At 39.1% G+C, this 11963-nt stretch overlaps 1 protein-coding gene across 2 annotated transcripts in view; it reads left to right on the top strand.

Moving 5' to 3' along the window:
* Nucleotides 1–4550: 4550 nt before the first annotated feature.
* LOC123763140 (latent-transforming growth factor beta-binding protein 2) overlaps nucleotides 4551–11963 on the top strand; it is a 23182-nt gene continuing 15769 nt past the window's right edge. Inside the window, exons 1-3 of one of the 2 annotated variants that reach the window (XM_069303138.1) lie at nucleotides 4551–4718; nucleotides 9328–9819; nucleotides 10482–10709. In XM_069303138.1, the coding sequence (XP_069159239.1) occupies nucleotides 4619–4718; nucleotides 9328–9819; nucleotides 10482–10709 (820 nt within the window). In that variant the 5' untranslated portion in view covers nucleotides 4551–4618. Of the gene's footprint in view, nucleotides 4719–9321; nucleotides 9820–10481; nucleotides 10710–11963 lie in introns of both variants that reach the window. The other variant, XM_069303137.1, reaches the window with a different exon arrangement.

The raw sequence follows: 11963 nt of genomic DNA, 5'->3' as shown, positions 1-11963 counted from the left end.
AACAATTGCAAAATTAACCGCCTGTTTGCGTAATAAATCAGTTTATGTCATTTAAAAAATGCATAAACCGATTCAAGAGCTGTATACCCTAATTATCAATCACATCACCATGGCAACCAACGACACTGTCGCAATGGAGTTCAGAACATCTAATACAGAAGAGTAGGAGAGGGGGGTGGGGAGAGTGTTCACTGTAACGAGGGGAAGGATTTGTGGTAACGAAGGGGAAGGTTCGTATTAATGAGCGGAGGAGTTTGGTGCAACGAGGGGGGGGGGTGCTCGTTATACCGGATGGAATGATTCGTATGAACGAGGTTCTGGTAAGGCGTCAACCACTTAATATTAGACGTTGTTCTACCATATTCTTGAAGGTTCGTATTAACGAGAGAAAGAATTCAGGGCAACGAGAGGGAGGTGTTCGTTGTAACGAATGGAAGGATTCGTACGAACGAGGTTCTGTTGAGGCGTAAGCTACTTCATATTAGATGCTGCTCTATCATATTCTTGAAATACAAGAATGTCAATTTAAAACTACACCATCCTGCACTAAAACGCATATTCTTTACACTATGTAAAACAAAACACTAAAATACAATATATTGTTTGCAAACTTGTTTTAGTAAATATTTTCGTCTCGTTATATATATATATATATATATATATATATATATATATATATATATATATATATATATATATATATATATATATATATATATGTATATATATATATATATGTATATATATATATATATATATATATATATATATATATATATATATATATATATATATATATATATATATATATATTCAGTAACGTGTGAAAGGTATCGCCATCTGGCGCCACTTGAGGGACAGATGAGTAACACACACTCGAGCGCTAGGACAAGTAACACTCACTTGAGCGCTAGTGTGAGTATACAACCCACGATAGAGACGACTAACACTCACTCGAGCGCCAGGAACGTACAAGTAAGAATAACGAGGCAGGAATATATAGGAGTGAGTAATAAAGAGAGAGTACCTGTACAATTACGATAACGTGTTAAGGATAATACAAGTTAATTCAATTGGCTGAGAACAGCCACGTGATAATGGACAGTTACACCAATGCGAACATAAATAAATTCTAACTTTACTTTTTTAAACAAGAATGAATCGCCTACTTAATTAAGATAGCAAGTTCTAATAAAAAATCTCAATTGTAAACAAAGTTATTAAAAAATCTTATACAAGCACAAAAGAATTAATAAAGTTACAGATTATCCATTACTTGCATTATAAATATCAATTAGCACACAATAATAAACACCTATTATTATACTCGGTTCCTCAATTAAACAGCAGTAATTATAAAATAAATAGTCACTCAATGAGAGCACAAAAAAAACTCAACTCAAGGGGAAGGGAGACTAAAAAATAATGAAGTTTACTAACACCAAAAATTAAGAAGCATAAGTGAAAGGAAACCCAAAACCAGGATAAGGTTGACATAATATACAAGTGTCCGCCTGAAACATTATTATTCAATAGAGGTCGCAGCTCTGATATATAGCGATTCCGTTATAGGCAGGTCAGACCTGCCTCTCATGCACGTGTCCAAGATTTTGGGGCCAGACTTATCTAAAGAATGTTTCGTTTCACAACTATGATTCTTAATCTCTTGAAAACGATGGTTTAGAATATGGTACGCCAGTCCAAAAAGATGTCCCTTCATTTAGCTGTGAGCCACTAACACTAGTGGCCTCGACGAGGACAGAAAGCCGGCGGCTTGTTGAAAATCTCCCTCCCCCGATTTGTAATTCGGTATACTAATTTTTAAGTTCCGAATGGAACTTCCATCAAATCCCGTACCACAGCTGAATGATTTAAACATATAAATGTAGATATAATGTATTTGCGCTATATTCTGAAACACAAATGAATGGGTCACCCTATCTTACAATTTAAGGTAAGACTATGATATTCGTATTAACGAAATTCGACCTAAAGTCCACTTGTGTATAATAATGCTGTTAACTTGTTCTTAGTCGACTTCTCATGGAGTAACTGATAGCGCCATAAATGGGTAATTTAGTGCTTTTTAAGAGCCCTTTTTACCGTCGTAATATGACGAGTGGCGCAAAACTTTTCGTTTTGTGGGGTAACTTTAATTTATTACCTTTCTGTGTTTTAGATTTTATATACCTAAGAAGGTATATAAAGAGTTGTGAGAATGCATAACATTGGTGTTCTTAGTTCTCACACAACTTGTTCTTAGTGCTCTCACGATTTGTTCTTAGTCTCACACGACTTGATAATGGTCGAGGACGGACCGAAACATCGTCGCTTCTCCATTTTCTGAGTTCTGGTTTGGTCATCATTGGTGTTGTTACATTCTCGCAAAGCCACTAAGACGCCTCGCGTTTCGGGCAGGTTCTTAATCTAATAGATAAGATAAGATGAATAGGCACATTGCAGCAAAATTTAAATTTAAGGTAATAACTACACCATAATTTGATATAAATGATTACACTGGTAAAGATGCGTGTCTTAAGCACTAATATTAGGGAAGCGGGCAGGACGAGATGCAGTGTGAGTTTCAAGCACACGGTAGGGAACTATGAGGATGTAATTAGGTACTTTTTGCAGGCGATGAGTCACAATAACGTGGCTAAAGTATGTTGACCAGACCACACACTAGAAAGTGAAGGGACGACGGCGTTTCGGTCCGTCCTGGACCATTCTCAAGTCGATTCTCTAGGTACTTTTTGGTTTTACTTTTGAATAAGGCAAATGTTGGACAATTTTGTAATTCATTGAGGAGTGAGTTCCATGGATTGGGTCCTTTTATTTGCATGGAGTTTTTGCACAGATTTAGTTTGACTTCTATTCCACTTATCAAGGATAAGGTTTCAGATCAGGATTAGCATTTAGGAGCAAGGTTTTGTATATGTGAACAGCACAAAAAAAATGTGTAGAGTGAGTATATGTATAATGATTTGCTGATGACTACGACGAGATAGTTAAAACGTTATTAGCATTTTAATTTAAAATAAAGATGTTTGACACAAATTTATATATCTATATAAATAAAAATGGAAATGTTCGTTTGTTCAAAATCGATAATCTCCGAAAGTTCTTCACCGATTGCTTTGAAATTTTCACACAATGTTCCATTCGCATCCGAGCAGGTTTTTATATACATATTACATTGATGTCACGTCTGTGACGGAAAAAAACATTTTTTTTTTTTTTTAAACTGTTTTTCATCTGTTCATCTGAACTTTTCATGTGAGAGAAATCTTCGTAACCTCTACCGATTGCTCTGAAATTTTGACACGTCGTTGCATTCGCATAGGCGCATGTTTCTATATACCTACTATATACATGCCTTACATGTGACCGGAGAAAACAGGTTTTTTGTTTAAATATCGCCATCTGTTGGACGTAAGAGCAACACACGTTGTAATCTCCCAAAGCTCTTCACCGATTGCTTTGAAATTCTGACACAACGTTCCATTCGAATATGCGCATCTTTTTATATACCTGCTATATAGATGCCACACCTGTGACAGGTAAAAACATGCATTTTTTAAAAACAGTGCCATCTGTTGCACATTATAGCAACATGAACGCTATACTAAATATGTCACGAATTCCATTTCAATGTTTCCGATTGCATTGATAAATTTTATTTTATAGATTTCGATTTATTTTATTTTTTATTGAATTATTTTGTGTGACATTGTGTTAGAATTGAGCTGTGTTGTTTACCATACCGTTCATTTCGTAAGTATAGGTATAGATGCCACACCTGTGACAGGTAAAACTATGCATTTCTTGAAAAACAGCGCCATCTGTTGCATGTAAGAGCAACACACATGCTATACTAAATATGTTACAATTCCATTTCAATGTTTCTGATAGCATTGACAAATTGAATTTTCATAGATTTTGATTTATTTTCATTTTGATTTAATTATTTTGTGTGAATTGCGTTGGAATTGAACTGTGTTGTTTACCATGCCGTTTATTTCGTGAATATAGTTTAGTTTTTTACTTTTTCATATTTTCATTTAATTTTTTAACTGTTTTCCTTATATTTCAGTGATGGGAACATCAGATCACTTAATGTTCCCAATTTTCTGATGGGAACATCAAACCATTTGGCAAGGCATCGGAAGAGGGAGTGGGGAATAGTGGGGATGACGAGGGGACGGGGGAGTTTGGAGTAGTGGGGACGAGGGGACGGGGGAGTTTGGAGTAGTGGGGATGACGAGGGGACGGGGGAGTTTGGAGTAGTGGGGACGAGGGGATGGGGGAATGAAGAATGGTGGGGAGGACAAAGAGGGGAGTGGGACATGGTGGGAAGGAAGAGGGGTGGTGGAGTGGGGAATGGTGGGGGGAGGACTGGGGGGACAGGGAAGGTTGCTGTGGCTCAGCTGAGCCATAGCAACGCCTATATACAGAGAGCTTGATATGAAGTGCAGCAGCGAGATGTGTCCCGTCCTAGTTGTGCAGCCCCTTAGCACACCTGTGACAGCCAGGTGTGCGGGCTCAGCACAACTGTGCGGGCTCAGCACGTTTACTGAGCATAATCCACATTCAAATGTAGTGATGTTCCCGCCCCAGGATGACGTCAGTGGAGAGATGGCGGTGTGTGGCGGTGGTGGCGGCGGCGATGGCGGTGACGGCGGCGGCGGCTGCGGCGGCGGTTCCTAGACAAGATGAAGGTGAGGAGAATGTGAAAGTGAAAGTGAATCTGATTATTATAACAATATATAAATAAATATATATATATTTATATATGTGTGTGTGTAAATCACGAAAATTGACGCGCGGTGACAGTGTCCGACCACGAAGGAGGGAGAAAGACAGGAATTTCCTTAAGTACTTTCGTATTTAATAATACGTCTTCAGAAGGATGATTTAATAATATAACTATTTCTGAAGATGTATTATTAAATACGAAAGTACTTAAGGAAATCCCTCTTTCAATCCTTTCTTTGTGGTCTGACATATATATATATATATATATATATATATATATATATATATATATATATATATATATATATATATATATATATATATATATATATGTATATATATATATATATATATATATATATATATATATATATATATATATATATATATATATATATATATATATATTGGGAGCAGGTTTTCTCTAATACACACGTTATTAAACACAACAGCATTGTGAATATTATTATTCTACTGAATATTCTCTATTATCCCAGCTACTGGGAACAAAAAGTTCCAAGTAGCACCGGCTATGGTGAACCCGTAGTAGACTTACCTGGCACAGGAGCGGAGCTATAACTGAGACAAAAACAAATCTAGTGACGAATTTATTGAAGTTCAGAATACGAGAGAACCCCCGTGGGATCATGGCTGCCCTTGACGTTGACAGCCTATTCACTAACGTTCCAGTGGAAAGAACCATAAACATAATATTGGACTATGTGTATCAACAAGAGCACCTCCATCTACTGATATACTGAAGACCAGCACCACTGAAGCTCCATACCTGTGTCCTGAGGGTTAACTCTACTTCCAGGCTGGTGGTGAGGCGATGGCTCCCCCCACTGAGGGTCTTGTTCGCCCAGCCATTCATATCTTACGTTGAGTCGTCCACCGTCCAGAGGGAAGGGCTGAACCCGAGTATATACTGCAAATACGTCGACGACATATTCGTGTGTGTTGACAGTGATAGCACATTGGAAGAGGCTTCGTGGCAAGCTACAGGAATTCTCAGGCTTGAAGTTCACTGTTGAGAAAAGTGAAGGAGACAGGATTCCATTCCTCGATGTTCTCGTTGACGGTAAATCAGGTAAGTTCATCACAGATGTGTGCCGTAAACCAACTGATGCAGGAAGATGTTTGAACGGTAAGAGTGAATGTACTGACAGGTATAAGAGAAGAATCATCAACGCATCTGTAGGTGGTGCAATACGTGCATGCTCTTCTTGGCAGCTCTTGCACCACCAACTTCAAAGAATCCGTCAAATTATTGTAAACAACGATTACAGCAATACAGAATTCGACGAAATCGTTAGTAAGAAGGTATAAGCGGCTATCTGACTGAGGATAATCAGCCCCCAGGGGTGAAATAGGCCCCCCAAGAGAAGATATTGTTGTGTATTATAAAAACACATTCACTCAGGCACACAAGAAGGAAGAGAAGGTGATACGAAACGTAATTGAGAGGAATTGTAAACCTCGCAGTGAAAACGCCAGGATTCGTCCTGTCATTTATTATAACAACCCTCATACATCTTGTCTCATTATGAGAAATAACATCTCCGCCTCCTCTGACAAAGTGAGGTGTACTAATGTAATGTATCATTACAAATGCAGCTCTGGAGACTGTGCGCTCCGAAATATATGCTACGTTGGACACACCACGAATACATTAAGTAGACGTCTTACACTTCACTTGCAAGACGGAGGTATTAAGCAACATCATTCTCAACACCACAACCCCATCCTAAATCGCCAAGACACAGTGAAAGGTCCGACAATAATGATTCGCACCGTCGACCGCACGAGGCTTCGTATACTTGAGGCTGTGAACACTCGGGAGCTGACACCAGTAATCAACATCCAGATGAAATCGACTTGGAGCATACAACTGATCGATGGTCCTCCATTGACCCAGAAGGAAGATGTAAGACCTGGCGGACCGCTAGAAGCCGGAGTCAGGCCACAATCAGCTCACCCTATCCTTCGCCGCTCTCTACGATCAAGGGGGTTAGGTGAACCGTAGAGTGAGGTGTCCCCCACGCTAGCAAATGTCTAGTTTTTTCCTTGTAAGCCGGCGAATAACCGAACTCAATTACGGGCTCACCATAGCCCGTGCTACTTGGAACTTTTTGTTCTCAGTAGCTGAATCTTGAACAACAACAACATTGTAAGCCGTGTAACATAAACAGTTACAACCCCGTTCTTGTGCCAGGTAAAATTAATAATAGCCACAATGCTGTTGTGTTTAATGATATATATATATATATATATATATATATATATATATATATATATATATATATATATATATATATATATATATATATATTAGTATATTTTGGTAGCAGTCTTTCCTGTAGACATATATTATTAAATATGACCGAAAAAGTAAGATTAATAATTCTAACACGAATTTTCTCAATCTTTCGTACATTACGCTTCGCTGTTGGAGGTAAATCAAAAATCAATTCTCCAAAATTCATTTTTATTTCTAGTCTGACGCGACACGGGCGCGTTTCGTAAAACTTATTACATTTTCAAAGACTTTAGTTCACAAATACACAACTGAATAGAACTTACGTATCTCCGTTTTTATATCTACATTTGAGTGAGGTGGAAGGGGTGATGTGGCATTAACACAAGACAGAACAAAATGTGGTATTAATAGGGTATTAATTTCATCAACACAAGACAGAACAAGAGTATTAATAGGGTATTAATTTCATCGACACAAGACAGAACACGTAACAATGGATATTGAATAGAAGTGTTTGTAGAAAGCCTAATGGTCCATATTTCTTGATGCTTCTATATTGGAGCGGAGTCTTGAGGTGGGTAGAATATAGTTGTGCAATAATTGGCTGTTGATTGCTGGTGTTGACTTCTTGATGTGTAGTGCCTCGCAAACGTCAAGCCGCCTGCTATCGCTGTATCTATCGATGATTTCTGTGTTGTTTACTAAGATTTCTCTGGCGATGGTTTGGTTGTGGGAAGAGATTATATGTTCCTTAATGGAGCCCTGTTGCTTATGCATCGTTAAACGCCTAGAAAGAGATGTTGTTGTCTTGCCTATATACTGGGTTTTTTGGAGCTTACAGTCCCCAAGTGGGCATTTGAAGGCATAGACGACGTTAGTTTCTTTTAAAGCGTTCTGTTTTGTGTCTGGAGAGTTTCTCATGAGTAGGCTGGCCGTTTTTCTGGTTTTATAGTAAATCGTCAGTTGTATCCTCTGATTTTTGTCTGTAGGGATAACGTTTCTATTAACAATATCTTTCAGGACCCTTTCCTCCGTTTTATGAGCTGTGGAAAAGAAGTTCCTGTAAAATAGAACTTCCTGTAAAATAGGAAAATAATTATTATTGTGGCTATTTTACAGGAACTTCTTTTCCACAGCTCATAAAACGGAGGAAAGGGTCCTGAAAGATATTGTTAATAGAAACGTTATCCCTACAGACAAAAATCAGAGGATACAACTGACGATTTACTATAAAACCAGAAAAACGGCCAGCCTACTCATGAGAAACTCTCCAGACACAAAACAGAACGCTTTAAAAGAGACTAACGTCGTCTATGCCTTCAAATGCCCACTTGGGGACTGTAAGCTCCAAAAAAACCAGTATATGGGCAAGACAACAACATCTCTTTCTAGGCGTTTAACGATGCATAAGCAACAGGGCTCCATTAAGGAACATATAATCTCTTCCCACAACCAAACCATCGCCAGAGAAATCCTAGTAAACAACACAGAAATCATCGATAGATACAGCGATAGCAGGCGGCTTGACGTTTGCGAGGCACTACACATCAAGAAGTCAACACCAGCAATCAACAGCCAATTATTGCACAACTATATTCTACCCACCTCAAGACTCCGCTCCAATATAGAAGCATCAAGAAATATGGACCATTAGGCTTTCTACAAACACTTCTATTCAATATCCATTGTTACGTGTTCTGTCTTGTGTTGATGAAATTAATACCCTATTAATACTCTTGTTCTGTCTTGTGTTGATGAAATTAATACCCTATTAATACCACATTTTGTTCTGTCTTGTGTTAATGCCACATCACCCCTTCCACCTCACTCAAATGTAGATATAAAAACGGAGATACGTAAGTTCTATTCAGTTGTGTATTTGTGAACTAAAGTCTTTGAAAATGTAATAAGTTTTACGAAACGCGCCCGTGTCGCGTCAGACTAGAAATAAAAATGAATTTTGGAGAATTGATTTTTGATTTACCTCCAACAGTGAAGCGTAATGTACGAAAGATTGAGAAAATTCGTGTTAGAATTATTAATCTTACTTTTTCGGTCATATTTAATAATATATGTCTACAGGAAAGACTGCTACCAAAATATACTAATATATATATATATATATATATATATATATATATATATATATATATATGTATATATATATATATATATATATATATATATATATATATATATATATATATATAGATAGATAGATAGATAGATAGATAGATAGATAGATAGATAGATAGATAGATATATCACTATCTGGTTTAATATTACAATGTCATCTGTTTTCCAAGGGACAGAAGGTGATATGAATGGAACTGAATTCCTCTCCACAATGGAACTCACCACCATCCAGCCCTCCACCACCAACACCACCCAGCGGCCCTCTACCACCATCCTCACCACCCACCTGCCCTCTACCACCATCCTCACCACCCAGCGGCCTTCTACCACCATCCTCACCACCCACCTGCCCTCTACCACCAACCTCACAACCAACAAGAATGATAACCCAGATACAGATACGACAACAGTGACAGTTGAGGAGTCGAGTGTGGACCCGTCGACGACAACTATGGAGGACCCGACGACGACGCCGACGCCAGACACCGAGACCCTACCATCAACGAGCGACGTCACCCCAATCACCACCGAAGCAGGCGACGACGCTAACGATACGACCACCGACGGAGAGGCGTCAGACGGCGTGACCACCGCCTCAACAACCACTACCGAGCCTGGTCCACCAGCCCACAACACCACCACAACCACCACCACAACCACCACAACTAGTAAGGCCAAGTCACCCTTCAGACGCGTGAATACATCAATATTGTAATATGTTACGTAATTATTCTCTCGGAAACCTTGGTCTTCTTCTCGTTATGTTCGTGTCACGTTGGCTGACCCTTATTGTGACGTTTCAGTCCTTATCACGATGTTCCGAACCTCTCTCGACCTTTGCTACGACGTCACGGGCCGTATCACAATGTTTTGGTCCGCTCTGGACCCTTCTCAGGAATTTCAGTCTACCCTAGACTGAAACGTTGTGACAAGGATTTAATAAGGGTAAATAACGGACTGAAACGTCGTGCTAAGCGTCCATGATGGACCGAAACGTCCTTCTAAGAGTCCATGATGGACCAAAACGTCGTGCTAAGGGTCCATGATGGACCGAAACGTCGTTCTAAGAGTCCATGATGGACCCAAACGCCGTGCTAAGGGTCCATGATGGACCGAAACGTCGTGCTAAGAGTCCATGATCGACCAAAATGTCGTTCTAAGGGTCCATGATGGACCCAAACGTCGTGCTAAGGGTCCATGATGGACCCAAACGTCGTGCTAAGGGTCCATGATGGACCGAAACGTGGTGATAATGATCGAGAACGGACCCAAAAACGTCGTCACCTCCATATCTACAGAATGAGTGACTCGCTGCTCTATTAACCCACAGCGGAGCTGGGATGCGGCGTGAACTCTGACCTGGTCAGCGGGAGATGTGTGTGCGCATCCAACTGGACGCGTGACCCGGCTGACCCGGGGTCGAGCTGCCCCTGTCCTGACCTCTGTGCTGGCCTCTCCTGCCCTCCTGGGGCATCTTGCAAACACCTGACCTGCAACTTCGTTACCTGTAGCTGCCCTGAGCCGTACAGGTTCGAACCCTTCAATATGACCTGTGAAAGTAGGTTCTTGGTGGAGTTTTTTTTCTCCTTTACTTTCCTTTATTATTTATTTCTTTATTTCCTCCTTTATTATTTTCTCCTTTATAAATAATAATAATTTGTATTCATAAACATAAATTTGAAGCATATTACAGTGAAGTGTTCGAAGGTATTCATATATCCTGATATGAATACCTGTATATATATATACATTGTGTAACTCGTAGATGCATAATGTATATTTTCATATAAGTAAGATTTTAGTCTAGTGTGTATAAGCCTTTAGTGTAGTGTTCAGAAGCATACCTGGTGGATGTTGCAATCAAAGATTGCTAAATATAAATCTATTTTGCTTGTCTAAGCTCATTATGACATGTGCTCATGTGGCGCGACTCACTAGGTCAGACTACCATTATGGTGTGTGTGTGTGTGTGTGTGAGTGTGTGTGTGTGTGTGTGTGTGTGTGTGTGTGTGTGTGTGTGTGTGTGTGTGTGTGTGTGTGTGTGTGTGTGTGTGTGTGTGTGTGTGTGTGTGTGTGTGTGTGTGTGTGTGTGTGTGTGTGTGAGTGTGTGTGTGTGTGTGTGTGTGTGTGTGCGTGCGTGCTGGTGTGTGAGAGGCTCGCTAATAACAGGGCCACGGTGCCAAGGACGACGTGCGGACTGGCACTGTATCAACTAATTACAATTCCTTGCTGTCATTCCATTGTGATTCACTAAAAATGTGATTATCTTACATTTCTTTTATTCCTGTTGCATCTGCAACCTTGAGCAATATAGCAGAGTTAGACAATATTCTCTTCTGATAAACATCTCGAACTGTGTCATTGTTGATTGATCTATGACATGATTGACATCATGATGACATGATGTTGATTGAAAGCAAAGATATGGTTAAATAAATAGCCAATAACTACACCATCGCCGATGTCCGGACAAATGAACAGTCGCATTAGGTGAAAGGATATGTTTAATAGACGGTATTATCTATTACACTTATTACCCCAATCGTCATTATCACACCTCACTATTAATTGTCACTGAATTATTTTTATTTCCAATAAATTCACAAAATTTAATTACGAAAAATTAGAACAATTGGCCGTGTAAATGTTATTAAAATACAGTATTATTATACAATAAACGCAACCGTTCCAAATGGTGAGAATTTAGTCATAAAATAAAGAAACCTGACAATAAGTATAAAAAATAATTACATACAACACCTTAGTTCTAATGTATTAACGTGTTGGCGACTTGGTCATCGTATTTTTTATA

Source organism: Procambarus clarkii, chromosome 49, assembly GCF_040958095.1.
Source record: "Procambarus clarkii isolate CNS0578487 chromosome 49, FALCON_Pclarkii_2.0, whole genome shotgun sequence".
Taxonomy (NCBI): domain Eukaryota; kingdom Metazoa; phylum Arthropoda; class Malacostraca; order Decapoda; family Cambaridae; genus Procambarus; species Procambarus clarkii.
This window is presented reverse-complemented; position numbering and strand designations above follow the sequence as displayed.